We start from the raw sequence: 15,403 nt of genomic DNA, 5'->3' as shown, positions 1-15,403 counted from the left end.
CATTTGAGATGAAACGAACAAACAGAAGCCTGAAGCATTTAACTTCTTTGAACAAAAGAATTAAATTTCCATTTTCTTTCCAGTTAAGTTGTTTGTTTAGACCTGCATCCACCCTTAGGAATATTTTGCATCTTCTGAAATAGTACTTTTGGAGATAATTTACCGTTGACCACCAAAAAAATCCATTTAGGTTACTTAAAAAAAAAAAAAAAGGTGGTTGCAAAATTGGAAAGGGTTTATGGTCTGTAAAAATATATATTGCTATGAAAGGCTAACAGTGTTGCATCTATTTAACTTATCAAAGGAGGGCTAAGAAGCAATTTGCTTGTGTTTTTCAGTTATCTACACAGGGAGATGATACAGGATATGACCAGATTCTTTAGTCTAGTAGACAAAAACATCACGAAATGAAAAAGAAAAAAACAAATGGGAAATAGAGACAACTCTTTATAAAAGAAAATCAAATACAGGAGCAGCTCGCCCCCCTCGAAGGGGGTAAAACCTATCACTAGGAATGTTTCATTTGACTCTGGTTATCTTTTAAAAGGCCAAGATTTGCAGCTTCCTAGTTTTCTTGGGCTTGTGAATCACTTGGCTTGCGTTACGCTGGCTATTTGGGTAGCTGGTCACTGGGATGTTCTGCTTTCCACATCCATGAGTGCGTGACAGTGTATTGTTGATTAGCAACCTACAGGAGGTAGCCTGTGTACTATATATATTTCCTATGGACAAACATATGCTGTGCGCTCCTTAGGCATGCTGTGATCCCTTCCTTTCCAATTTTTTCCGCAGGGGAATTTGGAGAAGTCTGCAGCGGGCGGCTGAAACTGCAGGGAAAGCGCGAGTTTCCGGTGGCTATCAAAACCCTGAAGGTAGGCTACACGGAGAAGCAAAGACGAGACTTCCTGGGAGAAGCAAGCATCATGGGGCAGTTCGACCACCCCAACATCATCCACCTGGAAGGCGTTGTCACAAAAAGTAGGTACAAGCTGCTGCAGACCACTGTCTTTAGATTCGACTGATGGGAGAGTTAGCAGTGTGGGTGGAGGAAAACTTGGGTAACTCCAGTTACCGCTATGCATAGCATCGTTTCTCAAAAACCAGCATGTCTGAATGCTGGTGAAGTGGCCGTGGAACTTCTGCCTTGCAGGTGGTCGCAGTTCTCATCCAGCAGCACCTTTCACTTGCCATGGGGCTGTGCAAGGGCAGTTTGAATGCAGTGACACCAAGCTCCCTGCTCATTCCTGCTTTTGTTTCTTTTGAAACCACAGTGGCCCCAGTGTGAGCAAGGAAGTGCCAAGAAGTGGGAAGAGGTTTCCCTGGCTGGCAAAGGGGGAGGATTTCGCTATCGAGAGTCTGAAAAGCCTTCTGATGATTTCCAGCCATCAGATTTTGAGAAACCACTAAAGCAAAGCACTGGCAAAGGGTCTGCAGGAGGGTAGTGTTGGGGACCTGTGTGTGCTCGCAGGGGATGTAAGCAAGGACAGAAGATGCCAGTTGGAGTATTTTTTCCAGAAGCAGGGAAGTGAAACAGGAGTGTAGCTGAAGGGGACAGGGCTGTGTAAAACCGTTGTTAAGACAAGCTCCCTCCAGATCCGCTAGTGCTGTGCGCAGTAGTAGTTGTCCCTGGCGTTGGGATATAGCTTATGGGAGAGGCAAGGGCCTGGGAAAAGGCTAACTGTGAAATAGCTGGCAGAAATTCCAGCGCAAAAGTTGCTGCTACGTGCTGGTGACAGTGCGTGTGTCGCTGCATGGCTGCAGCCCGTGCTATAACTCTGCCCCAGAGGTATGTTCCTGTCATATGCCCCCATCAAAGGGACGTGTCCCCTTGCGTGCCCCTACCAGAAGCAGCACATTGCTCCTATGACCCAGCACACAGAGCCTGGTGCATTAAGCAAAAAGAAGTAAATAAATGGTGAGGTGTGTCTGTGGGGCCAGGGATGCAAGCTAAAGTCTAAAGGTTTTGCTGGCTTTGGGAAAGGATGGAAAAGGACATGGCTGAGTTCCCGTGGGTCCTCAGGGCAGGAGGAGAACTAAAGGAAATGCACGTCAAGACTCTCTTGGAGTCACCTTACGTGGCCTTTTTATGCATAAAAGCCTGACCGTGTCTGTCCTTTGTGGATAGAAAGCTCCCATTTCTAGCCCTGTAGGGATGGGGGATACTGGACAGGAAGTGAGTGACATTTGTATGCCTGTAAAAGCTGCTGCTGACGTAGGCTTGAGTCTTTTGCTGTCGTGGGCTTGAGTCTCTCGCTGTCGGGGCCTCAGGGGATGGGTGGGAATCCCCCTTTTAGAGAGGCTGTCCTGTTTGCCTAGCATGCTGATTTTCCTTAGAGTGTTAGTGGGAACCAAAGGCCATGGAAACGCCTGGGGACTCTGCCGCCTAATTGAGGGCGCTGGATTTGTTCTCGGAGCTGGCAACGAGAATAAATGCCGGAGGGAGGGTCTGCAAGTGCAGCCATAGGATCTGCCAGATGTGCTGAATTTCAGCTGTGTTTGCTGAATCAGAGTCACAAAAGTAGTGTGGAGATGAAAATAGTGGGATTACCTTGCTTTCACAGGTTTCCAGAGGCAGGGAAACGTATCCAAGCTGGGAGAGGTCCAGGTTTAGCTCCCATTGGGCCTGTGGGGATTCGAACCCGGGGATGGCTCTGCCTACTGTGGTCTGGGGCACTCTGGGAGATGCTTTCCACTGTCTCTGCCTCTACATGTTTCCTTTTGCAAGGTTAATCGCAGAACGGCTTTGGAAGGGAGAGTTTGGGAACCCTTCCTTTCCTTGTGGAAGTAGAGCTGCTCCAAAATTGGTGCTGGAGCAGCTGGAGTTGGGGTGTAGGGGATGTGGACACCAAGCTCCTCAGCAGCTCAAGAAATGCTTGCTTATTGCAGTTGAGATTTTTCCATCAGCATTTGGTTCTCTGGATGTTTGCATGTAAAAACCTTCTTTTTTCTTTTCTTTTGCACAAACCACAGCAATCTTTGAGTTCCCAACCATGATGCTATCACAAACTCTTGTTGCCTAACTTCTCTTTCCATTCAACATTTTAGTCATTGGCCTTTCGTTGATTCAGGTCTTTAGGGTAAAATGTCTTTGATGCGTCATAATTTACTTTGGAAGTCAATTAACCTAAATTGAATTAGGCCATTTTTAATTCTGAATGAGAATATCCACGCAGGGGCTTAATGCAGTTTAACTAATCTACTTCAAATGCACACCTTTAGTTAATTTGGATTAATTGTCCTCGTTGTCCCCATGCAGACAAGCCTCTAGCTATTTCTGCTTTGCAAAGGGACTGGTGGTCCTGTTTTCATTAGCGTGCCGTTTTGTCGCTCTGACAGCGTGCACATTGCATTAGTACATTGGTATGAATGACATCTACACGCATTTTATGGCCCCATAACGCCAGCAGGAGGGAACCCTGCTGACACAGAGACTCAGACCAGCACTTCCAAAGGGCTGATGTTTACTTTTAATTTACTTTGTAGAAAGTTGCTCTGTTTGTGTCTTTATTTTCACGCTTTTGGATATGAGGCTAATTTATTCCACAATTACTGTCAACCTGCGGCAGCCAGATAATGAAACATAAGTGCCAGAAATCTTCTTTGCTTTTTTCTGCTCGAAACCCAAGGCAGGAGCCTGAGGTAGGTCCCTCAGGGTGGTGCCGTAATGAGATGCCATTCTTGCTGCAGCACTGCCTTTAAGTGTCAGAGATAAGGGACCCCATGCTACAGTCGGTTTGCAATCTGTCGTTAAACCGGGCACATCATAAATAGCAGCACAGTCTGCAGAGATTTTTTGACAGATGACTAAAGAACCCAGTTTTTACCTTAAATTGCACATTTGCAATGCGGAGAAACACCTTGCCAGAGCACGTACGGGCTAACAGCGCCAGCTTTGCTTCGTTGCTTCGCCTTTTTCCCACCGAAAGCAAAACAAATACAGCAACCCAGGAGGCTTTTCAAGATTAGCATAATGGGAATTTACACTGCTGCCGCTTAGACCTGTGCCCATCGTGCTGTGTCCGTGCAATCCTGGGACCCTTGGTTAGCGTAAAACGAGTTGAGTTGTGGAAGAGACCCGCACCTTGCACTGTTCTGTGCTGCCACCAGCACCGCTCAACCTTGCCCTGCCTCTAGCCGTGTCAGTTTTCCGTGTGTGGCCCCGAGCGGATGGTTCGTTTTGAATGCTAATGCACAGACAAAAATCTCTCTTCCTCCCAGACGGGGCGCGTAATGTTATTCAGGGTCCCAGATATTGCTCAGGGCCCCTAGGTGCAGCGCTTGTATCAAAAACAATACTTTTGGCGAGCTTCTAACGCAGACAATAGCTGTGATACTAAAGAATGAAAGCAATGCTGCTCCTTCATGCTGCCAAAGTAGTGTCTGCCCAACAGTGAGTGTTTTGATTGACAAATTCACAATTACCAGGATTATGTAGATAATTAGACAGTAAATTAGGCAAAGAGTTAACGGGAAAGAGGGAAGATGAAGATGAATTCTAAGCTGTAGAATATGAACTGATTTTTAAGAGCATTTACCTTCACGTACATGTTATGACATGTAGCAGCTCTCACTGATCATTTCTACAAAAGACATTTATAATGCACTTTAGAAATAATTGACAGCTCCTCTTTTGTCTGGGCTTCATGCTAGCTAATGGAAATTGATTTAAATAAAAAATAATTTACATGTTCTTATAAGATTTCATTGAATTTACAAGGGCTGGAGCACACCACATTAATTATTGCTATGTCATTGTGGCAAGCTAGCGAGAAATTAGATATAAAAACTGAGCAAAAACTATATATAATTACCATTAAAATGACTCGGGCATGAAAATTAATCAAATGGATTTGGAAAAACATTATTATTCCTGTCAACAACAGGAGGCCAGGTCTTTTGTTCTGAACTTTTATTTTGATCCCTTTTTTTTACTCACTCTTTGAATTAGGCTGTATTTGCAGTACACATCTTGGGAAGGGATCTTGTTATTATTTAGGGGACGTAAAAGGGAATTTTTATTTCCAGGTGTGCTCACACGGGCAGTCACATGGGATGGCATGGATTAGGTGAAGGCCGCGTTGGTCAGCAAGGCATAGGTTATCCGGTGTCAGCTTGTGACCTCTTTCTCAAATATCATCTAAACCCCCCCGCGCAGGACTCAGTCCCCAGCCTGTTTTACGGAGCTGCTTTTTCTTCCCCTCCTCCTCGAGTCCCCCATCTCTACACACATACTTTGGGGCAATAGGTATTGTCATCCCTCTGGGGCAGCAGTGTCGCAGTGCAGATGTGCTTTTGCATAGTTGTATATTCGCGTTCAGAAGCGCTGTGAAAAGACTGTATTCTTTTTTTAATATATATATATATATAAATTGGCTACTAACAAATTCACTTCTTTTTTCCAGGCAAACCAGTAATGATAGTAACTGAATACATGGAGAATGGTTCTCTGGATACATTTTTAAAGGTAATACTTAAATTCTTTTTCCAGGGGGACCTTGGTTAAAGTTTGGGTTCTTTGCTGAAGGTTGGTGTCAGGGCAAAAGTTTGCTGAGTGCTGGTTCAGCCCTTAAGGCTTCTTTATGGAGGCAGGAGTAGCTTAGTTGCCTGTTTGATCTATATTTATACAGCAGCATGAAGGACTTGGTTTGTGCATCGATAAAACCAGATAACAATAAATTGCAGAGTACTGTGTTTATTTTAGAAAGCAGTCTGCTGCATGGAAATGATTCGCTCATCCTGCAAACCTTCGTGACATTTCAAGAACTCATCCAGGCTGCATCCTGGCAAAACGCAGACTTGTCAGAGCTTTTCAAGAAACATGAGCTTTAGAGGATGGAGGGTGGGGGAAGTAGTTAGATAATCCATGTAACACCATGAGGATAGCCCCTACTCCCAAATTTTCAAATATGGCCCTTTGCAGTTACACTTTACGTTTAACTTGATGCCATTCAGGCAGGTGACTCGGAGACAGTCCTCCCCGGTGCTTTTGTACACACAGCTACGCGTGTTCACTCCCAGTAGCAGTCTCTTCATCACTCACCAGTGAAAACAGCTCGCTCCTTGATCTCCAGTTAAAAGAACTACATTTCCTTAGCTTTGTCTCTAGGGAGCCTCATCCAAACAATGAGACTTTCAAAAGTTTCATGGTCAGAGCAGGAGAGTAATGAAATATTAATTTCCCTGTTTTTCTTCCCTGGAGACTTGTCTTTGCCTTTTCGTTTGTGTGCACGTTGTGCTGAAGGTGCTGGGGCTCTCAGCTGATCGAACGTCCCCCTTGCTTTTGCAGAAGAACGACGGGCAGTTCACAGTCATTCAGCTGGTTGGGATGCTGCGAGGCATCGCATCTGGGATGAAGTACCTGTCTGACATGGGGTATGTGCACAGAGATCTCGCTGCCAGGAATATCCTCATCAACAGCAACTTGGTGTGCAAAGTGTCCGACTTTGGGCTCTCCAGGGTCCTAGAAGATGATCCCGAAGCAGCGTACACTACCAGGGTGAGTTATGGGGATACTGAATTGGTTGAACTCAAGAAAAACGTATTCCCTGTCACATTTGGCATTTAGGCTCTTTAGCAAAGAGGTTTCTACAAATGCAAAGCCCCCAAACTGTGTGCATGAGTATTTGGCCAGGTGTTATCAGTTAATCGTTGTCAGATTGATTTTGCAAATGCCTGCAACTTTGCACTGGGGGTGGCCAAACAAAGCAGAATTCAGTAGCAATCTAATAACGTTTAAGTCCATTTTGAGCACCTGAGTCACATAGCCGGCTTTCAAAAGCGCCACGTTCCCAGCTCCGTTCTGTTCTCTTTGGCAAATACCAAAGGGAGAAAAAAAACAAGAACAGGTGCTTTGCTTAGGTTCCTGCGCAGAGATCTAAGCCATGGTCTCCTGATCGGCTTAGCCTTTTTAAAACATGGCTAAACACCTAACGCTCATTGCTAAGGAAGCACATTTTCCCCTGCAATTTCCCCCCACGTCCGAGGGGGGGCCGTGGCAGCCTCAGTGGCCCGTCCCTTGCCCTGCGGCAGGATCCCAGGCTTCGTGGGCATGAGCCCACCCGCCTCAAGGCCACGCGTCCCTACGCTAGCACAGGAAAGGCACGAGACGGTGCCATGGAGAGAGGGCCGACAGGCCCCATCCCCACCAGCCCCGGCTCTGTAGAAAACCTCCGATAGTCGTGGCAGCGGCTGTCACAGCTTGACATCGCCTATTTACACGTTTTTCCGAGCGTATTGTTTTGCGGGTGATGTAAGCTCTGCGGGTCATGTTCCCAGTTCCTGGGGAGATTTGGCAGTCGGGGAAAGGCATTTTGGCTGCTGGCAGTCGCAGCCAGCACTGGGGCTCTGTGCACGGCTGGACCAGAACCTCCCTGCGAGCTCGAGGGCTCCCGGCCAGCCCTGCTGCAGCCGCGACCTGCTGCCCCGTGCTAATTGGCACCGCTGAGAATCTGGCCTCTCGCTTAAGGAATGCACTGATAAGCCTGCGAAGAAAAGAAGGGGCTTTTTTTGTTCATTAATTTGCTTTTCAAATGTGTTCCAAATTCTGTCTTTTTTCAATGACAAACACTCTTACAGGGGGTTCAGGGAGACTTACCAATATTTAGCTCAGCACTGGGAGGAAAGGACTTCACAGTAAAGTGTATTTTGATATAAATCAAGGGAGACGACTCTTTAAACCCAAAGACAAAAGTATTTCTTAATCCAAACTCTCCTTCTCCCCTCAACCCTCCCAGGGCTGGTTTGAGGTTTGATTTCAAAAGCACTACAAGAGGGGAAGGGAAATAGCAAAGCACATTTGACAGCTCTCCACAAAAGATAAACCACAGTGATCTGTGGAAGGTGGCATCGTTGCCAGCCCTGCAGCGGGGGCCAAGCAGGCTGGTCTTTGCACACGCACATTTTTGTGCCCACTGCACAGAGCCAGCTGCAGGATCAGGGCCTCGAAAAAAAGTGCTCTTTCCGTGGCAGTTTGCATGAAGCTCTCGTTAGATCAAAGTCTTCCTCCGATTCAGAGTTGTCTGTTCCTCCCCCGTTCGCTGTCGGAAAGCGAGGAGCCGTATTCCCCTACCAGCCAGTGCAACATAATTGAGATGTTGATCCTATACATGTCCCGGCATTCAAACAGAATTCAAACAACAAACCTTCAGGACAGCCAATTAGTAGGCAGCCTACAAACGCTTATGGGCTGAGATAATGTGGAAAGGGGCCCCATGCTGTCAAACAGATTTACTTTAAAATTCGATGTCTCTTTCCAGAGAGAAAATAGCATCCCTCGGTGCTCTGAGAAGTATTGTTTCATCCTCTTTTGCATGTTCTCTGCCCTCCTCTCCAATCTGCTTTTTTTTTTTTTTTTTTAATCCCAGGGAGGGAAAATCCCCATCCGATGGACAGCACCCGAAGCGATCGCCTTCCGCAAGTTCACGTCAGCCAGCGATGTCTGGAGCTACGGGATAGTGATGTGGGAGGTGATGTCCTACGGCGAGAGACCGTACTGGGAAATGACGAACCAAGATGTAAGCACGGGCGAGGGCTGTTGCGTGACGGGTCTCGGGGGCTTAGCGCTCATTCTGCAGTCAGAGGGGCAGGACTGGGACAGAAACCCCCCTTTAGAAGGACAGCCGCTATAAAAACGGCTTTGCTCTCCCACATCTTCCCCATGCCAGAGAAAACCAATCCTCCTGTTGACGCTCTCTTTTGCAGCAGCCCAGAGCAGGCTGTGTGCAGAGGGAAATGTGTCTGCGCGGAGGCAAGCCTGCTTCCCCCGGCAGACTGCTGGAGCTGCACTAATGCTGTTAGAGCTGGAGCCTGTCCCTGTTCTGTCTAATGACAAAGGTCTGCCAGGGGATAGATGCTGATAACTGGCAGCATTTCAAGTGCATGTACGAACCCCTGCTGTCATGGAAAGCAGCAACTGCGAGAGTCGTGGTGAGGGCTTGTTTCCCTGCACAAAAGCTGGGTGATGCCGTCTAGTGATTGTGGTCCCACCTGGCAGCACTGGGATCCGGGTTTCAGGCATCCTCGCGTTGCCAGTTTTGAGAACAGTTTTACTCCTTTTTCTTCTCCCATCTTTTGCCGTGTCCGCTGCGGAGACCTTTGAGTCTGTGTCAGTGCTCCCTCTGCCCTCAAAGCTACCTTCTCAAGCGCCTCTCCAGACATTGTCCCACTCTCTGCGCTAGCTCTGATCCCGGTCTGTGTGAGAAGGCTCTCCCTTTCCTCCTCCAGGGCTTCCTCCTACCCTGAGCTCACCATAAACACCTGTTTTTGTCTCAGCTTAAAAAAAATGTGAGACTGGGGTTTCCAAACTTTCTGGAGCCACTCCTTCCCCTTTGCATCTCTGAGAAACATGGCATGTGGAGCTCTCCTAGGATACCATCTCATGCATGAGGAATGGGGTCACCTTAAGGTACACAGGGCCCCCAGAGCAGCTCTGCGATGTGGGAAAAAATACAGCCATTCTGCTTACGGCAAATGGAGTCCGTCCTCGTCGCTCCCACCTGCCTCCTGCTTCATGTCTGCGGAGACCTGCCGCAGGCCTGGGTGGCGCAAGCAGACTTCGCTCTGCTGTGAACTTCCCCTGGCCCCAGCACAAGGCCTGAGGATTCGCCTCCTCTTTCTTTGAACAGCATCCCTGTCCCCTTGAGTTTTTGCTGTTATGAGTCTTCTGTTTCTCCTATATTTTCCTGTGAGCTTTCGCTGTCAGTGGATGTTAATAGCTGTCATGCCGGGCTGCTGGCTCGTCCTGTCTGCTCGCCTGTGGAGTCCAGGCTGGGACGCGAGCAGTACCTTTGAGGCAGTCACACCGTGCATCTTGCCAGGAAGACAAGCATAGCGTCTGGCGTGAACGCCCCACCGGTTCTGCACTGCTGACGCTGTCACCTTTGCAGGGAGCTTGGTAAAGCAGCATACATCCACACAGGGGGTTATCTCAATCCTGGACAGAGACTTTCTGCCCCATGCAAAGAGCGCAGCGGTTTAGAGCCAAGCTTTTCCGGTCGCACGGAGCACTGTAGCTATTTTTAATGCTGATGCAAGAGCATACCGCAAATATTGTTCAGTAAATGCCAGACTAAGGTTCAGGCTGGTGCCAGTGAGATAACGCTCGATGGCCAGGGGAGTCCTTGTCTGGATAATAACGCTTTAAACATCTCCACCTTGTGCAACAGTGCCACAAAAACCCAAACGCCACTCTATTCTGCAGCACAGTGGGTGCGTTTCACACTTATCTGAGGAAAAGTGGTTGGGGACTGGTTTCTTTAGCAGCAGAAAGCAGAGAATGGTGAGACCTTTATGAGCATCAGTTGCTGATCAGGCTTTGCCTGGATCATCTCTCTGCCTGTAATATCCATAGCTGGCCACTGCCTGGGCGATAGTAGCCTAGGAAACTTAAGTCTTGTGGTATAGAAATGTTTCTCACGTGATTTATGCCTTCCTCCTTCATATCCTCATGGCCCCTTCTTCTTCTTCCCTCGCCTCCTCGTTTTGGCAGAAGAACAAGAAGTGTTAGAATTCGTGCTGGGCTTCACGTGGAGGGCTGTGGCACTCTGCTCACATGAATTTCAGGCTCTGTTGCCCACCAGTTTCGGTCGTGTGACTTGCAATTAAAGCGCATTGCTTGCAGGTACAGTCAGCGGTGAGCAAAGCTGTGCTCCTCGTGATTCATGCAGATTGCTCTCACCCATGTTAAAGGAGGTACAGTGCAGCATGGCAGGCACCGTTACAGCTCCAAAGGCTACAAACCACACTGTAAAGGCACGATGGTTTCTAGATGGCTTTCTAAAAATATCCTTTGGCTGAACCACAAGATAAGGCTTTGATGCAGGAATTGTTGAGTGGAATTTCGTGCCCTCTGTTACACAGGTTAAATTAAGTTAAATTATCATACTGGTTGCGTTTCAGTCTTCAGAGTGGTGGTTGTATGAAAACTGCGGGTTAAAAGTGTTACTTTGGTTTACTGGAAAAGACTCTCTCAGCTCATCCTCTGGCAGACATCCCACATTCAGTCACCCCAATCCCTTAAGTGAAGAGCGCTTGTCCGGAAAAGGACAAGAGACAAAATGTCTCCTACTAGCTGCAAAATTTTGCTCCTCAAGTCTTACAAAGCAGCGTGCACCAATGACCAAAAAAGCAAATGTGCCATTTTCTTATTTTCTAACTATTGCGGTTGTCACCAGTGCCTTGCTCATTGTTGTTTCATTCTTTTACTTCAGTTATAGCCAGACCCCCAAGGCACCTTGAGATACAGGAGTGTATTTCAGCGTCCCAGCTCCTTGCAGTATGCTGATACCATTTACATTGTATCGCCAGAACGAACGACATCCTGTAAATTGAGTTAACGCTATTGATTGGGATGTTACTGCCAGGAATATAAAGCATACATAACTCCATTGCAGATGTAGTTCAGATATTCTGAGCTGGTGCCAGATGGTCTGGTACACATCTTGCTGCTATTTTCTTTCTGCTACAGCTGGAGGATGATCCCTTATTGTTAAAAATACATATGTGGCCACAGCAAATAACGTTCTTGCAGCTGTGCTTCACTGAGGTTTTTTTATATGGCAGTTGCAAATTTAGGGTCAGGGATCAGCTGAAAGCATGATGTGAAGAGAGCGTAGTATGGTGGGCCTGTTTTTTGATGCTGTGAGCAGAAGCTGTGTGGTAGAAAAGACCACTTTGCAATCCTGTGTAGGTTGGATAGAAAATGGTGCAACTACTCCACTGAGAGGTGAAATCTGTGGAGATACTCCTGCTAGCACCTCCTGGCTTTAGATGGGTCTCCCTTTGAGCACTGCTGGTCTTGTGGGCCAGATCTTCACATGTGCTCGGTACCCTTTGAGGAGATTACAAAGTGTCACACAGTGTCTCCTCTACCACATATGCCCTCAGGGGATATGAGGTTCCCACTGCTCCTGCTCAGCCAGCTCTGTTCCTTCCTAGGACTTCCCCACTTGGCAAAAAAAAACCGCACGTGGCAAAGGACGATTTGAAAGCCATTTATGCAGGTCCTGCATTTTGGAGCCTTCTGAAAGACAATGTCAGCCTGAGGTGGCTCTTACGGTACTGCCCGTCAGGGGATTAAAGAGCTCTGGGTCAAGAAAACAACTTAACGTGCTAACCTCAGAGCCTTCTTTTTCAAAACAGGATGTTTTCAAAGCAGAAGTGAGACAGTGCCTAGAATGAATGGCATCTGAGGCTGTCTTTGGAGTCAAACAGTGAAATGCTGTGGTTTCCCACATGACTTTCACCATCAACAAGAGCTGCTTCCAGCTCCTTTGGGTCAAAGAGTCTTGGAGCAGAGGACGTGAAGGACTGCCGAGGCTCTCTTGGCATGCTCACACACCCTCATGGCCTGAAATGAGAGCTGTGTTTGCCTGAAAAGTGTTAAGGGTTTAAAATGGGAACTGTTGGACTCTGAGCTCTGTTGTAAATCTATCGAAAACTGGGGAAAGCAAGTTGCTTTATTTATTTCTGCTCGTTTATTCTTTTCTGCTTCAAGAGCACAAGCAGCACATGTGCATACCAGTTGTTTTAGCTGTAGAGCCATCGATAGTTGTGTTTGAAATCAGTGCAACAACCCTCCCCTGTTTTTAATTTACATGCTCTTGTGCTGACATTTTAAATTCCTAGCAGAAATGTGGACACACTAAGAAACGACTAGACCCAGACAGTATTGAATGATATATGAGATGGTTGCTCTGCCTCAGCCTCGAATCCATCCATCAATTAGTATTCAAAGTCTCTTTTGAAATACAGTCAGACTTTTATTACTGTAATACAGATTTGTGGTCTAGCACATGCCTTTTCATTTAAAAAGAAGCCAACAACTGAATAAACAAAATTGCTGTCCTCCAAGGCACTGCTAGGAAGCCCCGTAGGCTGCTGTTTGCAGACTGCAGCAGGCTCAGGAGGTTACCTGGTATAACCTGCAGACCTCAGCTGAGCCTTGAACATGCACAACCTGAGATCTGGCCCACCTGTTATACCCGTGCCTCGGTTCTCTGGATTCATTTTTCAGTGACTGGAAATTAATTATGAAACCCATCCTGTAGAAAATGTGAAAGATAAGAGGGTTTACTGGGTTTGTTTGTTGTATGCAGAGGTTGCGGGGAGAGAGTTGTTCATAAGCATATTGCTGGCCTCTAAGTTCCCTGTTTACAGCAATTTACTTTTGGGAAGAAGGTGAGAGGAAGAAAAGCAACCCAGCAGCCTTGTGTTTTGTCTCCCGTAGGTGATTAAAGCCGTGGAGGAAGGCTATCGCCTGCCAAGTCCCATGGACTGCCCTGCTGCTCTCTACCAGCTAATGCTCGACTGCTGGCAGAAAGACCGGAACAGCAGGCCCAAGTTTGACGAAATTGTCAGCATGTTGGACAAGCTCATCCGTAACCCAAGCAGCTTGAAGACGTTGGTTAATGCATCGAGCAGGTATAAATTCAGGCCAGAGACATTTCTCAAAGCGAGATTCTTGTCTGAATACCCGCCCCTGGTGTAGAATTACCACTTATTATTTGGCCGGCTCAGATCCTTGCGTGGATATTCCTCCAGCTTCATTATGTCCAGGGGAGTTTTCCCAAATCAGCTCTTGTGTTTAAATTGGCAGACAGGTGAGCAATTCAGTTATTTTGTAAATGCAGTGCTGCTGCCACAAGGAGAATTACTGTGGCCTGTCTTTCAGAAACTGGAGTTTCAGCGGTATTTATAGGTCCATGATAAAGCTGCCTCTGCTCTTACCACAAGGTTAGAGAGAGCAAGACTGAGCCTATGAAATATATAGTAAACACTGCTCAAATTACCACCCTGTTGACTTTATCCTGGCAATACAAATAGGAGAACTTCTTGGGAAACTCTTTGGATGTGCAAAGCTCACAGAAGTCCAAGCGCATCCCTCCACAACTATCCCCTGTCCTGTTAGCCATCACCTCCAGCTCTGGCAGTCTTTGTAAACACAAGAGGATCTTTGTGGTTCCCAAAGAATTGTACCCAAATGGTTTCCTAAACCACATTAAGTGAACAGACTAGCTGGTGTGCAATTAAACATGAATCTCAAGAGCTACACAGCTATGAATAAGGTAAATATGGCCAAGGAATAAAACTGCACTTGGGGAAAAATAGGGATTTGTATTTTTCAGTGAGTTCTAATACTGGTCTCTCCACCATACCAGAGTCTTGGAGAGTCGTCCCCGTCCCCCCCACTGTGTAAACACGCAGTAGTACTGCTGAGCCATGTGCATCGCTAATCACTTGATTCCTCACAAGGTTGTGAAGGAGCGATGTATATAAATCACTGCTGCTTCAGTGATGTCAGTGGTATTCCACTGATTAACGCTGGGTGAGGTTCTGGCACTTCAAAAAAGTTTATTGTCAGAGGAGAAAAAAAAAAAGACACAAATCATTATAGTGACAGCACTTTAACAGGAATGAGGTACAGATGTTAAGACAAGGTTATGCCGGCAGCGTGGACCAAAGCAGATTTACCGTGTGCGTCCAGACCCGTTGTGTGCCTGCCTTCGGAGTGAGCCTTGCACAGCGGCACATGGTCTATCTCCCCTGTTGCTGCTAGACCGCACATCCCGTGCCGACCTCCTCCTTTCCCAGGAGCAGCTTTTCTCTGCGATCCTCAAGTACCTGCGGTCGCGAAGCCTAGAGATTCCCTGCTATCCCAGGGAATCCCATGCGCAAAGGAAGAAGCTCTACCTTCCAGCTGGGGTCAAGTATCATGTCCCCGTGCATGGCGTCTCATGCACTGGGAGAGAAGAGACATAAAACCTCTGTACATTTCATTTTTAAATACAAAATAGATCTGATTCTTCAGGCTATTTCACATGCATCATTAACCATCTGAAGAAGCAATTGAAGAGTGAGTCTTATTAGCAATTAGTCGTAATGTCAGTTCCAGCAAACCTGCAGGAAAAGGTTTATGATAGCAGAAAACATGTGATGTTTCTCTTTTATTTTCCATTCAGAATAGTCATTTTGAAGGCAAGCTACATTGTGGTTGATGTACTGCTATACCAAATGGTTATTCTAGAACAGATGAAAATAGGCAGAAAACCATTTCCTTGAGTTGCTAAGCTCTTTGCTGATATTTTATTGCCTGTACAGGTCCACCCAGTTCCAAACTGCTCCTTTTCAAAGTTGCGCTGGGTATTTTGAATGTGGATAGAGCACCTGAACAGCCAGGTTTTTGTGGCTGTTTATTTAATCATAGAATGCCATGGCCGGACCACAGTGTTTCCAAATGAAGCATTACTTCAACATACAGCAGTTGTAAAGGACTTTCTTTTATATATGTAATGTATTCTTTATGGAAATTCTCATTAATGCGAATAAGGGAGGAAATCACTCTCTACATTACAGCGGGTGCATATCAGTAGGTACCTCATGACATTAGTGATGAAAATCCACTTCT

The 15,403-nt window shown here is 46.7% G+C and overlaps 1 protein-coding gene across 5 annotated transcripts in view; it reads left to right on the top strand.

Moving 5' to 3' along the window:
• The window catches only part of EPHA5 (EPH receptor A5), a 203,669-nt gene that overhangs the window by 176,645 nt on the left and 11,621 nt on the right, over positions 1 to 15,403 (top strand). For all 5 annotated transcript variants that reach the window (XM_067297308.1, XM_067297306.1, XM_067297305.1 and 2 more), the window contains exons 11-15: positions 793 to 978; positions 5,403 to 5,464; positions 6,287 to 6,496; positions 8,364 to 8,513; positions 13,226 to 13,419. In XM_067297308.1, the coding sequence (XP_067153409.1) occupies positions 793 to 978; positions 5,403 to 5,464; positions 6,287 to 6,496; positions 8,364 to 8,513; positions 13,226 to 13,419 (802 nt within the window). The remainder of the gene's footprint in view (positions 1 to 792; positions 979 to 5,402; positions 5,465 to 6,286; positions 6,497 to 8,363; positions 8,514 to 13,225; positions 13,420 to 15,403) is intronic.

This window comes from Apteryx mantelli, chromosome 5, assembly GCF_036417845.1.
Source record: "Apteryx mantelli isolate bAptMan1 chromosome 5, bAptMan1.hap1, whole genome shotgun sequence".
NCBI lineage: Eukaryota > Metazoa > Chordata > Aves > Apterygiformes > Apterygidae > Apteryx > Apteryx mantelli.
Note: the sequence above shows the minus strand (reverse complement) of the source record. Positions and strands in the feature narration are given on the sequence as shown.